The sequence below is a fragment of the Nomia melanderi genome, chromosome 10 (genome assembly GCF_051020985.1).
Source record: "Nomia melanderi isolate GNS246 chromosome 10, iyNomMela1, whole genome shotgun sequence".
NCBI classification, from domain to species: domain Eukaryota; kingdom Metazoa; phylum Arthropoda; class Insecta; order Hymenoptera; family Halictidae; genus Nomia; species Nomia melanderi.
Genome location: NC_135008.1, coordinates 3525423 through 3545488, shown reverse-complemented (window position 1 = coordinate 3545488; position 20066 = coordinate 3525423). Strand labels below are relative to the sequence as shown.

The window sequence follows — 20066 nt, the reverse complement described above, 5'->3', positions numbered from 1 at the left end:
CGCGAGACACGCAACGCGTCTCCTCCCTTCGAGTGACTGGGATTCTTTCAGCCTATAATCATCTTACGAACCATCGACCGAGAGAGGACATCATTTCTCCCGACGAATCTCGATCGCAGAATCGTGCAACCTGTTGAGAAGTCGCGAAAGGTTCGTTGTGGAAAGATCGAAACAGAGGATGGATTCGAAGGGAGCCCAATTAAAGGCACCGAACGCGTCCTAATTAACTCCTCAATTACGCGATTCCCCTCTGATTACGGGGCAAACAAAGAAGGCGGGCTCCAAGAAGCGGGGTCACCGACAACATCGGCAATACGCTTCCATCCCCAGTCAGACCCGGCCCGGCATCATCATCCCCCGGGGCCGCTGGGTACACATTATAATTGCGCATATTAAAATGGCGTCGCGACTCCGCCATCCATCCATCCATCCATCCATCCATCCGTCGAGCCAGCCTGCCATCTTTAATCAATAATGGAGCATCAGGGACCATGACAACAGATGCCCTTTCCCGGGCTTTCTGTCTCGGGGACCCTTTCGCCCGTCCCGCCGGCAAAGGGTTGGCCTGCCTCTCCACCCGAGTTCGGGTATTCCGGAGTCGTGTTACGTCAGCAACCAGCGTCCTAACTATCCGTCCAAGAAATTCTAGATATTCCAGCCTGGTCGCCGTCCCGGACGAGGGATGGCGGATTTTTCGGCTGGCACGAGGAATTTTACTTGAGTTCCCTGGTAATTAATTAAATTTGGAGTTGATTCTTTGGAGACCGACTTTCCCTTTTCATTATTCAAGATATGGAACGTGTTGAGTCTTGCTTCGATCATTCTTAGACAACACAGAATCCATTTTGAACCATTGTTTCGAAGACTTCGTCTCCAGACGCTTCCGGAAGCTAACTTTGAATTGAAACTATACTTCTAATAGCTACATTGTTATCCGAGAATCTCAATATTACCATTATTCCAGTAATTAACCTTTTGAACTCTGTAGGCTCCAATTTGCACCAATTATATTGAATATTTTAATGAATCAAAGAAACTGCCCTAAAATTATTCGATTCTCCACACATCCAAATTTTCTGAGAAGGAGAATAAAAGGTCGAAGGAATGTTATATTTCTCATTTTCACTAGAGAAACTGTAAAAATTAGTTGCAGGTGCTGATAGATTACAATACCATCTGGAGTACTTAAAAGCAGACTTCCGAAAAGATCCGAGTATTCGTTCGCAATTTTCTCGAAAATAGATGAACCGCGTCCAACCGATCAACCGTGCGTCCTGCGGAGCATAATCGAAGGACCCATCGAAAGTCCGGCCGAGCGGTTGAAGCAGGAGGCAAAGAGTGCCGCGCAAGAAGGAACGGTCGATCGAGTAGCGAAGGAAGCCGTTGGGTAGAAGCTTTCCAAGCGTAACGGCGTGCGTGGCACGTGCGAACCGGGGGTACACGCGTTTCCTCGCACGCATTCATCGGCTGCCGGCACTCACGTGCGTGTCGGTGGGCTCGAACACAGGCCGAGGCCCCGATCGGGCCGAGCTACACACCTGTCAACGTGTCATTATACGTCCGGTAGTTCTGTTTTGCTCGCCCCGCGCCGCGCCGTTCGCGGAAATAATGGGCTGCGGTGATGTACGAGGTTCGCCGGCGTTCGGAGGGCCCGTCCGCAAAACCACGGCAATAAAAGCTCTCCCCCCAGCCCTGCGACGCCGTTTACGACGCGCGGATTCGGAAGAAGCGATCCGCGGGGAAAATGCGCTTCGACTCAGCTTTCGAAAGCTGAAATGAGTTGGAAATCTCACTCGTTCGAAGTATGATAGATTCTCGAGGTAGCCGTCTTCCAGATCAATATCTGATCAATGTTCTTTCGTGAACATTCAAAATTCATAAATCTCTTTAAGACACTTCTCGAAACGGTGATCACTGAACTTACCACGACCGTCCCTAAGAAACTGATAACGATATTAGAAAAAGCTCCAGGCGACCGCCACGAAAGCGGTTCCCCGCGTCGAATATCTCGCACGGTGGCAGCTGTAGGAGCGTGCAGACTTGCGATGAAAAAACTCGTCGCGACGTAGAGCCGGCGGAGGTTTCCAGCGCGGAAAGCGTTCCGGGGCCAGCGGAGGCCGCAGTCCTCGACGAATTAATTTTCCATCGGGAGTTCTAATTACAGCGAAATCGGCGGAAAGCAAGATAAACGAGTCAATCGAAAAACACGGCGGGCACGGCGCGGCGAGGGACACGAAATTAATAGTATCCGCGGCCGGGAACAAGACCAGCGCCGCGGAGATTATCGCCGGCCGTTTAGGCACGGGTTACGACGTCACACGCAACGCCGCGAGCCTTACCACGTGTAATTATGTACCGTTCCCGGTGCGAGCCGAGCCGCGGTTTCGCCTCGCGCGGCGGAAAAAAGAACCGTATCATGCAACATTATTAATGGAATTTATCGGCGTGCAAATGGCGGCCAGCCGAATGGAAACTTTAATCTATCCGCATTAACGAGCCACGGTGGACGAGCACCGGGGATACGGGTATTAATTATGCCGCGCGGATTTTAAAATTCTCGAAACCTCGCCCGCGAATTATATTATGCATATACGCCGGGGGATCGCGGAACCGTCCGGCTGGATCCGCGCGACATTAATCACGCGGCCCGCTCGGGAATTATTAAAAGAGCCCCGTCGAACGCGCGGGGACTCGACGCCTCGGTAACTCGAGACGCGGGCGAGGCTCGCTGCTCAAATTAATTATCGTCCGCTATCTCTAAACTTTAAAGGTGAGCTCGGGTTGCCCCGTTATAATATCCTTAGGTATTAGATCGCGCGCAGCTCTTTGAGAACGAGCGGAGTTCATTTTTCAGAGAGTGTCCCCGGCTCTTTCCATCGATCGAAACAATTAACGTTGATCGAGTCTGCTCCCTCGTAGCAGAGGTAAATAGAAATAATTATTAAACATTCAGCAGCACGATTCTTTCATCAACCTCTTAGACACGACGCGTCACTATAGTGTCTCCGTCGCTACCAATACGTCATATATCATACCCACTTGTATTACTAATTATTATTCTAAACTGTCAGAGTTAAATTACGTGTATCATATCTTTAAGAAAAAATTATAATTTAATCAACAAAAACTTCATTCCAATGTACATAGAGAACATTGTCCGTACAGAACTCTGCCGTACAGAGAAACAGCCCCGGCAAAATTCAGCCGCGCCTAAGAGGTTAAGCGTTTATATTCGACCTCAACCGTACCCCATATATCAACCACCAACGATACGGTAGCGTCGATATCGTCCTCCACAGCGTCGATTTAAGTACCTTCATCCAGTTTTCGAAGATCAAAGCTAAAAACGGAAGGGATGAGGGATATCGAGGAATCCGACGGGGGTATCACGGTCGGAGGGGAACGAGTCAATCGAGGAGAGGCGGCCGGGCAGGCCGGTCAGCCGGCGTCGGCTGTGTTAACCCGCAAGATGGGTCGTGCGCGCGGCGAGGGATACGAAATTAATAGTGTCTATGCGCGGGAACAAGACGAGAGCGAGGCATTATCGTCCCTCGTTTGGGCATTGGGAGCGTGTAAAGGCATGATGCAGAGCCGAAGCGGCGCGGTCCAGCTCAAAGCGACGATCCACCATTGCCGGACACGCCAGGGGCGCAACAGCTTGATACATCGTTACACGCTGTTCCTTCCATGTGCCCTTCCATCCTCCGTCTCTCTCCGTCCACGCGTCCTCCTCCGCCGTTCGATCCATTTCTCCGTCTCACCCGGTCCACTCTATTATTTCTCTTTACTTTTTCCCTCCCCTCACTCCCGCCACCCCCCGCCCCCTTCCGCCAACCCTGCCCGTTCTTTCTCTTTTCGCGTCCATCGATTCCTCCTCTGTCCCTCTCGCTCCCCGTTTCTCCCTTTCCGCCTCCCCCTTTCGTTTCCCTCCCCGCGCCGTGCGCCTCCCTCGCGTCGAAGCAGCTGAAGAACAGCACAGCTCCCTTCCCCCGCCGCCCCCGCAGCCCTCAGCCGGCCGACACCCTCGACCTAAGCAAAACTCGGCGCCGCCGACGCGCCGCTCTAATACGATCTCACGATCGACGAGGCCACGAGCGCCGTAAAGCTCGGTTTACACCGTGGAAGGCAGCCGCCTACGCGATCCACCCGCTCTTTAAATCCTCCGGCTACACCGAGCCTCTGCGGGGTAGACAATGTCGCGAGACGTACACCGGCCCCGGGGAGATGAAGTCGTTCCGAGGGGCCCCGCGGCCGACGAGAAATTATTATTCGGCCCGGCAAGCGTGAAACACCGGCCGTGCCCGCTCCGATAGCCGCGCGGCGGAAATTTCGCGATCCTCTCGGCCTGCATTCGGCGGACAGCTTTCCTGCGACGGAATAAGTCACTCGGTACACGTGGGAAAGTGGTGTCGAATTCACGAGTGAATTCTAATGGAATTCTTTTTCGTAGATTGAACTTTTTCTTGTTACTTTGAGAATTCTGTTCGAGAGCTTCGTTCGCGTGTGGATTGCTGTTTCGCTCGATCGCTGTCGATGATCTTTTAAAATCGTTAACAGCCGTTTCCTATGGTGTCTTGTTCCGAAAATAGAGCAGACGGCACACGTGAAGAGACCAATCGCCGGGTTACGGAGCTCCAGCAATGAAAAAGCCACGGCCCCGATGCCCCGTTCATTAAACCCCGGCCCGAAACCGGCGATTAGTACGAAAGTTCGTGATCACCGGCTGCAATTTTCGCCCGCGAACAAATGGCACTGTCTCCGCGGCGAGGAAAGTTCGACGGCGCAGAAGAACATCGACGCGTTAAATCGAGCACCACGGGGACTCGAGGCAAAGAACCGGCGCAGGGACACGGAGGACGTGCCGCTGTTCGATGTTTTATGGTGGCATCAATTACTTTAATATCCGTGCTCGTAATATCGGCGCACGTCGAGCTGACCCTCGCGCGAGGATACCAGCGGGCTCCGCTCGAGCCGTGCTTCGATTCGGCCGGTGTCAGCTAGCCGCAACCTCTGCACATTTTCGTATACATTCTCAAAGTGGCATGTAAATTAGCGACACGAGAATCTTCCTTAGCGAAGAATGTCATATCTGTTAACCAGAAGAAACTACTTCATTCAATCGAAATCCTCCAGAATTCTACGAAATTCTTCATTACTTTTTCACCTTTCGATCATTTAACCCTTTGCGGACGAATGACACTTCAGCGAGATGAAATTCTTGTGTTTCGAAAACTAAGCAAACAAATGATTTTATTGCTGAAACAGCAAGAGATCAGCGTAGTTTCCTTTCTATTGTCTAAGCGTTTCATACATAACTTTCATCTGCTGGTTTCGTAGATTTCAAAGAATCCCGCAAGGGGTTAATTCCTTTATCGACAGCTGAATCCTCTTCCATCCTCTTCCATCTTTCATTTATCTATCCATATATCCTCTCCTTACTTACTGACCAGAGGAAACTAATCCACTGCAGTTCAAAATCCTCTTACAAAATTCCTCTCCATTTTTCCGCATTTCCTTCGATTCTCCCATCGGCCACAGCTCGATCACGGCACGCGTCATGGCATCGCCATCCAGCGAATTCGAATCGGCGATTCGTCCCGTGCTCGTACGCGTCCCGAAACGATCCGCGGTTAATTAAACCCGCGCGGTTACCAGGCGTTTTACAAGCGTCCGAGGTCGGTCTAGCGGGAGGAGCGAAGAAGCGTTGCGAATCGTCCCGAGGCGGCTCGGTTTCCGTTCATGAATCAAGACGTCTCGCGTAGGGCTCGCCGGAGTCCCGTCGCCCGGTGTCAGCGCTCGTAAAGCGGAATCGCGACCCTAAACCAGTCGTCCCGCGCCTTTGTGAAGTAATCGGCACGGCCGGCGCGGCGGAGCTAGTCGGATTATAATAATGTTTACCGTGCGACTATGACTCCGCGCGGGCTTTTAATGGCACCATAAAGAATCACCGGGTCGTGTTTGACCGGCCACCATATCTGCTCGTTATGGCGGGAAGGAGAGCGCGAGCGAGGCGGGGAACCGGCCGGCGTCGTGCCGCGGATCCTGCTTTACGCGTTTGAAAAAAACGTGGACTGCTCGCTGGGACCGGGCCCCGGAACCCACCGCTCCGGCCGATTCGCCTTGCCCCCGGTATAAATCTCGCTGACGTTAAAAACGTTAAACCTGTCCTCGGGCCGAGTTACACGGATGACTCGCGTGATTTGTTCGGCGTGGTTCGGCTCGCCGCTCTAGGGTATCGCGCGGGGTAATCTGTGTCGGGAGGACGCCGGGTTGTCCTCGGGAAGATCGGTGAAATGGATGTATCGGTTATCGGACAATTACGCTGATCGTTCGGACAGAACGAACGGCGGTCATTAAAATAATCGAAGAATAAACGGGCGAATATAACAGCGGACTGTAACCGCGTCCCGGACGGAACGTACCGGACGATCCTTTTCTATGGATGTAAACGTGCTTCTCGCGGCTGAATTCCGAACGGAGAGTGACGTGTGAAACATGCAAATCGAAATTATTCGCTATTAGGGGCAGGAATGTCGCGCGGGTCATGAGAAGTGTATCTAGAGAGCAGCTGGTGCTTTAAAGGATCCCTCGGTCTTCGAGAGTATCGGTGAAATCGGCGCACGGGCTATTGGGCAATTACGCTGATCGTTCGGACAGAACGAACGGCGATCATTAGAATAATCGGGACGAATAAACGGCGGGACGATACGGGTGGGGAGTAGCCGCGTCGAGCGAAATGTAGAAAGAATCTTCCGGGATTATATTCCAGAGGATCGCGGATCCGCACGGGGAACGATCGATGTAAATGCGTTTCTCGCGGGGGAATTCCGTCTGGGAGTAACGTGTGAATCGTGCAAATCGGAATTATTCACGGTACGGTCTAGGATGTCACGCGGGTCAGCGTATGAGAAGCGTATCTGCCTCTAAATAGCATCGATTACTTTAATGGCCGCGATCATAATGCCGGCGGAACGCTCGCGGGTCGGTGGAGGTGTCAGCGATCGTGAAGCGTGGTGGCGGACCCGGTAACCGGCCCGTTCCGTGTCTTTGTAACATAATCGGCTAAGTGTGGAACGTTAGTCGCATTACAATAACGTCGAGAGCGCACGGCTATAGGCATCGCGGGGCTCTAAGTGGCCTCATAAAGAATCAATGTATCGTGCATTGTCCACGGTGCCCGCTCGACGCGAATCCTCGGCTCGGGAACCGTTTCGCGGAAGAGGATAAGCCTCTATTAAAGAGGAACGGCCCGGCCGCTCCGGTTAGAAGGCTAGTTGCTACGATGACGACGATAATGCCCGCGATTTCACGGCCGAGTCTACATGCAAAAGTGACCTGTTACATTGACTATTAAGCTGTGCGGCTGAATACTCTGCACGGGATCCAACGTTGATCTATGGAGTAGGTCGAACGGATCGACCGCTTTTTTTCAGGAATTGTAAACTTACGAATTGTTATTAGTTATGAAAGTAAATACATATAGGAGGAATAGTTAACCCTTTGCACTCCGAAGTCTTTCACTAGAAATATTTCAACATTTTCTGATGAGATGAACACGGTATTCTGTAAAACTTCGACGAGAAATTCACGCGAATTGACGGACAAAGCTATTTTACGTCAATATTTCTCAGATTGATGCATTATGTGAAGTATCATATTAAATATCAAACTTTATAGCTTCACTGTAGGAAATCAAGTGGTGACTGAGTCACCTACCGAGTGCGAAGGGTTAAATAGTCCTCTGTGCAGATTGTGCGATTTTAACCCTTCGCGGACGAAACCTCTTTGAAACATACAAAACTTTGAAATATACAAAGCTGAGTTATATATCAATTGCTTAATTAATGGAGAGGAAACTACGTACAGATCTCTCATTTATTTGCGACTTGGTATTCCAAGCATGGAAGTTTGATCCCGCAAAATGCCGACATTCGTCTGCAAAAGGTTAATCCAGCGAATTATTGGGATAAGGTAGATCGAGTCGAATCGGATCGCTTTCTCTTTAACAGTAAAGAAACAAGAATGCTCAAATATTGACGACATTAAGTGAAAAAGGATATTTTTCGCACATGAGAAACAAGAAATGTCAGAAGTAATTTGAGGCGTAGCAAACGTAGATTAGATTCTTATTTTAATCTGTCATCCTGTGATTCAGTTCACCTACTCTATTTTCCTTCGTGAAAGTATTTTCATTCGTGAAATAGAGAAGACTGTTCAACGTTTGATATTATTCAATCCTATTACGAAATCCTTCATTATTGTTACCCGCATAGGATTCTCTTGCACCGATGGGAGTGCAAGAAAATCAGAATCATTACTTTGTCCAAACAGTCGTTTATCAATCATCACGGTAGCCTGACGATCCTATTTTCACGGGACCATCCTGACTTCACGATGAATATTTTCAACAAGGTTCCATTGTCTTCCACGTGCAACTTGGCGAGGACCGTGGAATCGCGTATTCGTCGACAGAAGACGCGCACCGGTACAATAAAGTTTTCCGATACGTATCGCGAGTGTGAATCGCAACCGGACTTCCGACAGTTATACGTGAACGAGCGTTATCGTTCTAACGATCTATTAAAATTAATAGACCGCGATGTAACTCTCCGCACTCTTTTCCACACTCCGCTCTCCCGCTAATTGCTCTCCACTGTCTGGCAAATTATTTTTCATTAATTCGTGTGAATCTGACACACGAGCTGCTGCGGCTCGCCTAACACCTGCTCCGCGGGGCCAACGGATGCGCGGGGAGTTTACAAAATCCTGCGGAGCGCGTTACGCAATACGCTTTGTAGCGTTCACGTTCAGGGGCAGGATTTGTAATGGTAATTCGTTTCCAGGATGGTGGGACGGAACTTTTCCCTCGCGAAATGGACGAATAATCGCAGGAGGAAGCATCATGCGAATCAACGGTTTACGAGAACGATTGAAACATCCAGCTCGCCCTCGCTCTCTTCGAATCGGATCGATTTCCTGGATTTCGAGATCTCTCGATCATTCTGCGACGAAATTTCTACGTATAACCTACACGTGCTTATACATGTATGTATACATATGTACACACTTATGTATAAATATATATGTATATATTCGCGCAAGCCATTATCCCCGGCAATTACCATTAATTTATCCGTGGCAAATAGTAATTAAGTTTTTGTTCGGAGCAGGCGGGACTCGGTGGCCGGGGCTCAGACGAGAGGAACGCCGATACCCGAGCCGCTCGGTGTTACGAACACACTTTCCCATACGTATCCTCTCAATTATTTCACTTCCCGATCCACGCGAAACGTCTTGTTGCCGGACCGAGGGCGCTTCTTCCACTACCTGGTCACGTGGATCTCTCGCGGAAATTCCGCGTGGACCCGTGTCCAAGGGAAAGAGAGTGAGAGAGAGAGAGAGGAACGGGTCACGCACACGCATTCCGCGCCGATCGGGACACGCACGCTCGCAAATATTTTCACACAACCGCGGCACACGCTCCGCGTCCGTCTATCCGCGCGCTGTATTGACGTCACGGAACGCAATCGTCGAGGAGCTATGCGTCATAGACAATTATCCCATCGGGTGAACGCGCGGCCCGCGATCGAGAAACATTTTTCCGGCTGTCAGCCGGCTGGAAATTGTTGACTTAAAGGTTAGGGGACGCGGAGGCCTCGAACCTTCGGGGAACTTCGCATTTTAGAGACAGTTATTGCCCATTGTGTTCGCCGCTAATTCTGCAACCCTGTGCTTGGGAACTGTTGGCTCCTCCACGCTGGAATTGTTTCTGATTATTTTTGATTGAAATTTCTGTTTCGGTTTGCGTTCGATGGACGAGGGACTGAAGAGGAGTTAATATTCGTGGAGATTTTAGACTAAGAGATTGAGGGCAATGTTGGAACGTTGATGTTTTCTAAAGATTTGAATGGTTAACCCTTAGCACTCCAGGTTCTGTAATCTGTCAGCAACTAATTTTTATAGTATTCCTAAAATGAGAAATGCAACATTTCTTTTATCTTTTATTTTCCTTAGTACAAAATTCAGATGTCTGGAAGATCTAATAATTTTATCGCAGTTTCTTTAAGATTCATTGAAATATTTCGTATTATAACTGGTGCAATATTGGAGCCTACGGAGTTCAAAGGGTCAATCTAATGCATCTAAGCGAGAAGATAATGTTAGGAGGCGAAGGATTGCGAAAAGGAGGAACTCGGTGACGGGAATACTGAAGAATCTCAAGTGACGGCAGGGAAAGGGACTCGTCACGCTAGGCCAAGAGGAAAGCATAACGAACGGAGAATAAATAATTAGCGTGCGGCTTCGGGGTTGCGGTTTCGACGCGCACGCGCGATGCTCAGCGGCTGTCGGCGACTGACGTCCGATCCTTTAATAACGACGCGAGGGCTGTTGGTTGCTCTTCCTTTTCCTCTCCTTTGCCATGTTGAATTGCAGCCGAAAGAGCGCGTAACGGATCGCCCTTCGAGTGACCGTTTCCTTCTTCAAAAGCCATCCCTTTTTTAATTAACGCATCCGATGCTGGCGCGAATTGTAATTTTCGTTCTGTCAGTTCATTTTGCGTTTCATTAAAGTACAATAAAAATGCAAGGAAGATGTTCGTGTTGAGAATACTAAACACTCTGCCGATCACCGGTGTACATTGGCGACGAATCGGTTAACATCGGTTTGCCATTTGCAAAGGGATCGAAGAACAATGTTACACCGGAATGGTAGAGAATGTTTCCTTAATTTTTCCCAGGTCGATAAGAAAAGCCCACGAATTGTTTCGTAGGCTGATGTCATACAATTACTTTCTCGGCGCAGTGAAGAAGCTCGTAAAACAGTTATCGGTAGCCGTAGCTCGCTCCCCTGTCTTTTTACCGCGGGTTTATAATCCGCCGATACGGTTATCTCGGCGGCGGACGTTTACGACAGATGAGTTCGGTCGCCGGCTAAACTTCTGGTAATTAGGAGAACGGTACACTTTTAGTACTTTCACTTAAAGCCGAATGCGAGAGGCCTGACCACCCTTCACCCGGCTCGCTCTCTTTCCTAGCCTTCCCGCGGCTCAAGCACCCGGAACGAATCTTCTAGACGCGAGCGGACCGATAAATCGTTATTAACTTTTTACTCCTGATCCGACGCGAAGAACCGAGCGTGCCCATTACCGCTGGAGTGTATTTTCGTTGCGTTCATCGGTAAACAATGAAGCTGACCTCTGCGAATTGTATCTTCCCGGTCTCGTTAGACGCGGGAATCAAACTTCCGCGGCGATTCGAAGATCGATCTACGTACTCGACGACGCAACAACCTGGAGAGTGACATTTCCTTGTAGTTCTATTTCTGGAAAATGTGATGAATAAGATAAATCGAGGAAAGGGAAACATTGTAAAGTCGAAGGTGAACTGATTTAAAACGAGACTTCATCGGTACGTTCTAATTTTACACTTCGGTTCCGAGGCGCTGCACATAAATACAACGCAATTCATCGGTTGCATCGAAGTGAAACTCCAGGCACGAGTCGCAATTGCCCGGCCAAAGAACGCAATCGTGACAATCACGCGGCCGCAATGAGCCGTGACGGCCGCGAGGTTCCCTCCTCTCGTTTTTATTCTCCCGTCCCGCTCCATCCGGAAGCGTGTCGGCCGATTGCGAGGATCGGGAATCAAAGAGGGAAATGAAAAAAAGGAATCGGCCGGTGCGCGAGCAGCGAAACAAACCGGGGGCCATTAATTATTCATACGCCGCGAAGTGACATGTAAAGCCGCGCGATTACGGGGGGAGGCCGGCGGGTAGTGCGAACACGCGCACAAACAGCCGCCCCCCATTCGTCCGCAGGTATCATCGGGATGCCTCATTTCGAGGTAATAACGCGGAGCAGCGCGCTTTTTGTCGTCCGCTCGTTGTCGTTAACTCGACGATCCGCGGTGGAATCGCGGTAAATACGAGCCGGGCAGTACGGTACGGCCGATTTCACAAGAATACCCGTATCGTTGCCGCGGAGCCGTGTCGTTACGTTTATAGGCCCGCGACCGGCGGACTCGTAATTACTCGGACGTGTTCTGTCAAATTCATTGGCCGGATACGCTCCAACTTTTGCGCGGGTTTTTCTCCGATCGGCTTCCTCCGCGAAGTTACTACCTTTAACTGTTCCCAGGGTTGTGAATCTCGTACTTAACGATCTATGTTATTCCGAAGACGTCGACTTCGTCCGGGAGCACCGAGGGACATCGAGATCCCTGAATATCTTTAGAATTCATTCGTAAAAAGAGATCGTAGCTGTATAACAAGAAGATCGAAAGAAACGTCGCCGAATGTGAGCACAAAATGTGTAATAGTTAAACCGCTTCGCGTTCCATCGATCGTCCCCAGCCTCTAACCATCGTCACGGTAGAAAAATTCCGACGTGCTCCCAGGAGCCAGTGGCAGCGGGCGAACGTTGTTTAGCATGCTTGTTAACGATGAAAAGCGTGTAGCCTGTGCCGGGGACCGGCACAATGGAGGCCAGGCCAGGAGGGGAACGGTTCTTCTTTTTTTTTTTACAGAATCACGCCCCGTTGTGAATCGATGAGTACAAAATATACAACTGCCCTCGTAAGAAGAGGAAGAAGAACTCGTCGAAGAGCAAGAAGCGGATGGACATTTTTCTCGCGGCGCGCAGAAGCCGCCGGACGCTTTTTAATCTCGCTCCGTCGACTTTCGGAAGGACGGTCCGCCGGGACGAGCGGCGATATTTGCATATCCGCCATTGTTTCGGAAGCACACTCTCATTCGCCGCTCATTTCCCGTAAAACGGCACCGTGTCCCCCGTCCACGCGGGCCACGAATATTTTTTTCGGGGGCCGGGCTCAATTAAACGCGCGTCGGTCGGCCGTGTAACACCGCATTGTGTCTACCGACGCGGCGAGACTCGTTTTCGCCGGGACCACGAGACGAATCGGCGCGTATCGGTGGGCCGCGCCGAGCGGCGCCATGTGTTGCGCTCAATTGGACGCCCTTCAGGTAGAAAAACGCACCGGTGCGGACGCATCTGGCGAGCGGAATCGCTCCCGGGCCCCCCTCGCGCCGCTTTCCGTGGCAAACGTTTTCTTCGTTTTCGACGGCGTCGCACGGAAATCGACGAGGCCCCGCGTTAAATAACGCGTCACTCGGCCGGGCAGGTTGTACTTACGCGCGTCCGTTTAGTCACCCGATGTCACGTTCGCCGGTGACGTCGCCTCCGGCGAGGAACGAGGCGTGTCACGCCTTTTTCTCGCCAGGTACGCGCAGCTAGATCACTATCCGCGGAGGAGAAAAAAAAGTGGATTTAACGCGCACGGGACGGCTGAATCAGCAGCCGTTGGCCATTAAACGAACGAGACAGTCGTTTCGATCCTTGTCCTTCGTTAATCGATTATCCCCTTCAAGGACGATTTTTTCCATGTTGCTCGAGAGGGACAGAGTGAGAAAAAGAGAGAGAGTGAGAGGGGGAAGGAGAGGAGGTTAGTTGCTGATTATACTTCGCGTGGTTTAACTAATTGAAAGCTTTTATTCTGTAGTTCTTTAATAATAATCGGGCGTCCCTTATTTGAAATTGAAATTAGCCGCATAAATTCAGGGGTGCTCGTATTTCATTCATCTCCTCGGTTCGGTTTTCAATTAAACGACCGTAGTTATATATCACGCGGCAATTATACTTCGGGTTGACTCGAGCGGCGCGCGAAGACCGAATAGGCGAGAATCGGATGAAATAAAGTAGTACGAAAACAATTACGATCGTATTAAAGGTAAACAGCGCGGATGTCCGCGACCGTCGGGCTTCGGCTGTCGGAGCGGCATTAAATTCGATCGTCGCTATGTCGTTATCCTTGAGGAAGCCGATCGGCGCACCGCGCGCCGGATGTCGCGCTCCGAATCGATGTCGCGTTTCCACGTCAGCCGGCGGACGCGGCGTATGCAAAAATGATTACGTCGGCTCGCCGGCCGAGAATAGCCGAGCTAATTACCCGGCTGCGTTCGAGCCGCGGCGAGTTCGATTTAGCCGGGCACGATACAATGTTTACAGTTACGCGCATAATTAAGGGTACATAATTATGGAAATCGGATGCGCGCGCCAAGACGAGGAGAGAGCAAATTGTCCTGGCCTCCGAGCGCCGAGCAGCCGTTACCGTCTCGTTACTCGCGAGACAATAGTAGGGGTCGAGTGTAACGCTGGCTCGCTTCTACGACGAAATTATCAAGCGGTCGTCTCGCGTTAACGGGATCGGTAGGAAACGGATATTCGATAGCCGTCGACTCCAGGATCGATTCCGATTCGACGTCTGACTCACCTTCGCGAGGCTTCAACTTTAGTGTCCGCTGTCGTGGACGATACACATTGTTGCAACTAAAGTTATACGCTATTTTAGTTTCATTTCATACTGTAGAGTTTAATGATCACTGATAAGAACTTGTATACTAGAACCGCCGATCCTTTGCGAGCAATTAGCCATTTGGTCTTTTAGAGTAAAATGATGAAACTACGTTTGATAAACTGTAAAGCGATATCCGAGCAACGGTAGCTAAGTCGGGTTTGCCAGGATAACCGATTTCCAGAAACAGTACAAACAGTATAAACATATGATAACTCACGTGCAGATAGCTTTTACCAATATCGCAAGACAAATGCACCCAATTTGCAGTGCAATCTATACGTCCACGGTTTCTTCCTGCGCAGGTTCCAGCAGGGGGCAGGAAGAAACCGTTCGGACAGGATCCCGAGGCCGATTCCGTGGTTTCGCAGGTGCGCGGCGATTTCCCGGTGCGAAATTTATAGACCGATCGCCGGCGCGAGTTATCCGCGAGCGCCGTGGCCGCGGAATCGAGCGCGACTCGGAGGAAAGCCGGCCCCAAGGGACCGGCATCGATTCAATGCCCTTATTCGCCGCGGGTATACGTTACGCCGCGTTATCTCGATACAGGTGCGTACGTCCTACCGCGGAAGATGAACGGTCGTTAGAGAGAGGAAACGGTATGCAGATGAGAGGCCGAGGCCAGTTATACACGCCGCAACCGGCCGATCCGGACACTTTCGGCGCGGGAAGCGGATAGAACTCTGCGGCCGAACGTGTCGCGGACCGGCCCGTTTTGGTCGCGATTCCGCCGCGTAACGATTACGGGATGACGCGGGCTAATTCGCGGACTCCGGGACGAACGCCGGCTGATTTATTTGTTTCCGTTTCCCCGGACGCTCTGTATGGCTGTATGATTTATCGCTGCGCCGCGGCCACGTTGATCGTATCGCCGCGCCGCGTGGACCGGATCGGCAATGGAATCGTCTTATTTCTGTGTTCAGGTGGTAATGGTCCGCGCCGTTCGCGCGGAAGGAACGGCGAGCGTAGCTATCGCTGGAACGTACACCATCGACGCGAATTGGAGTGGCCGGCATTAGCGGGAATTCGTGTTTTCGAATGTCAATCGTGGATCCGCTCGAAATTCGCGAATTAAAGAGCAGCGTTCCGGGCAACGAGCGCGATTTCAATCTTCCCGGGCGATACGAAGCAGCGCGATCCATTTCTTCGCCAGTCACGTTCCCTTCTCGAATTACTCGTCCCGGCGCGGTCGGAATTAGTTAGGGAAAAGGAAAAACCGGTAATTTATGCGACGTGTAGACAGAAAGGGTGGCGGGAGGTGGAACGGCTGCTCGGCGAGGAGGGGGGCGGCACGGCGAGAGGAGCAATTTGAATTAATCGAACCCCGCCCTCCCGATACCGCGCCGCGGGCGTAATTTGTAAAGTAACCACATTACGCCAGGCGTTATTTGGCGCAACACATTATATAACCATAGAATACGTAATGCGCTCGGTGGCACGGTCGCGGAGATCCAGAAGTCGCGGCGGTGCGGGCCCTCTCGCCGCGCCGGAGCACGCGCATCTATTTTAATACTCCGATATTATTATAATAATCGTTGAGCAAACCGTTCTGCATTGGCCATTTCCCGGTCGAGTAATCGAGCGCCGCTGAATGGGCGTACGGATCGGCCGGGGAGCACGCGGTTCGAAGCTGGCCCGAGCGGGAGAGAGAAGGAGGACGCGGGAGAAGGAGCCGGAGTCCTCCCCGGAGGGGCCAAACCGACACGCTCGCGTGTAATCACTGTAATTTCGGCCGCGGACCGCCGGTAATTTTTGGCCGAACGATCGCGAACTTTCATTCGATTTCATTAATGCCCAGTCGCAACCCCGGGCAATTCTTCGCAGGTCGTGCGACGATAACGCGACGTGTCCGTGGAACGAGACGACTCGGCACTCCGGGAGCGACTCCGAGTCGCAGCTCCGCTGCCCCTGCCCCGCGGACGGCCATACTTTTTTCGTGCGCCGACGAGTCCGACCACTGCGATCCGAAGCGGATGGGCTTTCGCGACGGTTTTTGAAAAAATCCGTGGCCGGACTCGCTCGACCGTCGCCTTTGGGCTGCTCTTTTGTTTTAACTGTCGGGACCTGGCCGCGCGCCAGAACTGCGCTGCGCGCCGATGGCGTACGTTCGACTGAGACTCGTTCGTTGTCGCTTCTGGTTGAATGGCGGAGTTTGGAGTATGTAGGGCTTCAGCTAGTAGTTCTACGTCGCTTGGCGAAAGCCCTATCTGAAGTAGATGAAGGTTCGTTGTAGCGAGCGAAAGAGTGATTGGTAATTTAGAGGGATAGGAATGATGGTGTCGCGAGAAGTAAGGTACGAGGTTAATCCTGCGAGTTGTCAGCAAACTGGGAGTTCGAGTCTTGAACGCGCGTGCTTATTAATTATACTAGAACGGTTAAGTAGATTTTTCTTCGATTTCGAGGATATTTGCTAGAGTAGCGGGCTCGATTAAACGCGCGGCCCGTCTTACATAATGCATACACGGTTGTTTACAATTTACAATATTCCGGAGCGAACGAAAGAAAGCGGCGTTCAATACATTATTAACGTGTCGGTCGCAATTAAAAATAATCTGCAAGTAAAATCGCCGGCGTTTGGCTTCCGCGTCCGCCGAACAAAAGGCATTCTCCGCGTTACGCGTCGATATTAACGAGTTTCTGTGCACGCCTCGGAGCACGTCGCGACCGCGGTGGCGGGAGGAACGCGACTGAGAACACCGGGGGATCTTCTGCGTTTCGATTTCGCACATAATAACCGAGCGACGCGTCTGCGAGCGGACCGCGCGCATCCTGCCTCCATCGAGCATCATTAGCGGTGGGATCAAGTTCGATACGCGCATCGCCAGTATCGATCAATTAGACCGCGCTGCTCGTTAGAATCATGGCGGGAGACGTAAAAAACGAATGTCTCGAGTTCCGAGCAACCTTCGAGCTCTCTATCCGCGACCTATCGCAACGACGCGAGTTCTCCGACGTTCCCCTGAAAAATCCTGAAATCGCAGAGTCCCGTTTCCGACACTCGAAACTAGACGTTCGCGTTATTGATTACGACTGGCAACAACAACGTTCCGCGGCTGGATGTAGTCCAAGCAATCAAAGTGAAAGTCGAATAGAAATATTACCCCATTGTTGCCGGTTTTTCCTAACATTGTCCGGAGGAGTCTCATCGCGCGCAGTTCGCCAATTACAATGCCGTTCGAAATCAACCGTCTGTTCGGGCCGCTCAATAGAATTGCCTCGCGCAGTGCCAGTGGGAACACTTATCGCGGTACAATGATAGCAACAGCGACTCGATTATGCGTAACAATGAGCGTGGAATAGAAAGAAACACGGGGAGGCGGCACAACGATCGTGCACCTCGAGCCGAGCACCCTGCGAATAACGAAAATCAGAGCGCGTAAGTGACTCACGGGCATCGCTGGATGGAGTCCACGGATCGCAGCGCCGCTCCATTTCCGCTGCCTGCTATGGTATTGAGTGGCCCTGTTGTAGCTGTTGTTCTGGTGGCCGACATAGGGCGATCGTTGCTGGACGAACGGCCGGAAGTGTGGATAAGGCATTCCATGGTATCCGGGAGGATTCCCGTGATGATAATCCTCCGCCTCGAACCGATGAGGCTCGTGATGGTAGAAAGCGCCGTCACCGGAGACGCCGGCGGTCCTCAATCTTTCGTGCTCGTGATCGTGGTCCTCTATTTTGACCATGCCTCTATCGGGGGACGGTTTCGCGCTGGGGAATGGTGGCGGCAGCATGGCTGACGGCCCGTAGAAGTGCGGGAACCCGTAGGAATTCGGTAGGCCGGCGTTGATCGGCCGGTAGCCCGGATGCTGGGCTTGACACTGGCCGGGGATCTCGGGATTCCTCTCGATCTTCGTCGTAACGACCGGCTTTCGCTCGTGCTGGTAATCCTGCTGAGGAGCGTGACAATCGTCCTGGGGTTCTCGCTTCACCTCGAACACCTCGGCCGACTCCGGTGTCTCGACTTTCACTTTGACCCGGCCATCGGACTCGGCGTTCCTATCGCTCGCAATCTCGCCGAGCTTCCCGGTCCGCGGCGATTTGCGCCGAGGACTGGAGGGCACCGCGTCCCCGTCGCAGCCGCCCACGCTGCCCTGCTGCATTCTCGGGTTCACGCGCGGCGCGCTTCCGATGCCCTCATCGCACGCTCGCGAGGCGATCCGACCCGTCGAGCGACTGTCGATTCGTGATAGCGCGCGGCGTACCGCTCGGAAATCTCGGCCAAGATGTCGGACGTATCGAGCGGACCGTGCGATCGAACGCGCATCATTCGGGGCTGGAGCCTCGTGTCCAGCCCGCGCGCATCGCGTCCCTCCGAGAATTCACTGGCAACGTTCGTCGACGGAAGAACGTTCGGTAATTTCGGAGTAATCCGCGCTCGACGCGATCGCAGCCCCAAACAATCGTCCTCTTCGCGTCACGTTCGCGGGCGGGTATTCAACTGTCAATCGCGTGTAGACGGGCAGACCGGCTTTCGAACCACTCCCACTTTTATGTTCGACGCGGGAGATCGTTAAAAAACAAGTCTACGTCGACGACGGGTCAATTTCCTAACGATAACGTGTTCCTTTATTATTCACCGTGCGCGCGAGGAGCGTGTAGCATCATGAAGAACGGAACGCCAGGCGTCCGAGAGCGCACAGTCCTCGTATCATCATAATCATCTGATCAGGCTGGATGGTCCTCTAGAAAAACTGGTCTCTGTCGGGAGGCCCCACAGTGCGGACACAAGCGTACGGCAGCACGCGGCACAGGCAGAGCGCTCTGGCACAGCCGGCTGGCTCGCTGCTTTTCGGTCGAGTGGTGGGGTGAAGGAGGGGAGGACAAGGGCGGCGTGACAGTTTCCGTGTCACGTGTCCCCGACCTTAGGCCCCGCCTACGACTCCGATTTTCCTTCGCCGGTCGGATCGTTACCTGGCCCTGTCGGGGGCCCCGGCCCTTTCCTTCTCGTCATTCGCCGCCTGTCGTCCGCGTGACTCGCACGGATTCCACCGAGCGAACGGACTCCTGTCCCTCGGCTGGGGTGGGGGTTGACACACTCGCGACCGTAACGGAACCGCCACACGAGGGTTGTCAACGCGCGCGCCACCGGGAATCCGGGTCCCTCTATTTTTCTTCCTTCCTCTTTCTTCCTCTATTCCTTTGTCCTTCTCCCTCTCTCTCTCTATCTGTCTCTCCCTCCTCCCTCGTGAAACTTCCGCTCCTCCTCTGCCGTACAGCGACGAGACGTCGTCGAGCGTGAAGCACCGCGAACCCGCGTTTTCACCGTCTTCCGCGAACGTTTTACGGTACACTGGCTCGAGAATGCCGCCGCGGAGCCCGCCGGTGCCTCTCGGCTCGCGACAGGGGTTCCGAACGCGCCACTGGGGGGATGGATCGAAACGGCGAGGTGTCCCGTCACCGACCCGGCCAGGACGCGGTCGTCGCGCGCGTCGATCTTCTGCCGGGCCCACGGAACCGGACGGAAAAACCACGAGAATATCGGGGCCGGAACGCGGCGGCCATACGTATAAGGATGCCGGATTGCCTCGGCCGAGCTGATCGCGTACGAGTTTCGTTCCACGCAGCGTGAAACTCTTGGCGGAGGTGCGCGGCCACCACCAGCCAGCGGGAACGCACGAGCCTGCCCGAATACGCCCGAGCTCCGATATATCTCCTCTGTACCTACGGAGTCGGCCAGCCAGCCGGCTTGCCTCCCGC

At 52.5% G+C, this 20066-nt stretch overlaps 1 protein-coding gene across 2 annotated transcripts in view; it reads right to left on the bottom strand.

Annotated features, from left to right (window-relative positions):
• LOC116434688 (uncharacterized) overlaps positions 1-18469 on the bottom strand; it is a 262733-nt gene extending 244264 nt beyond the window's left edge. For both annotated transcript variants that reach the window (XM_076371327.1, XM_076371328.1), the window contains exon 1: positions 17759-18469. In XM_076371327.1, the coding sequence (XP_076227442.1) occupies positions 17759-18469 (711 nt within the window). The remainder of the gene's footprint in view (positions 1-17758) is intronic.
• Positions 18470-20066: the final 1597 nt, after the last annotated feature.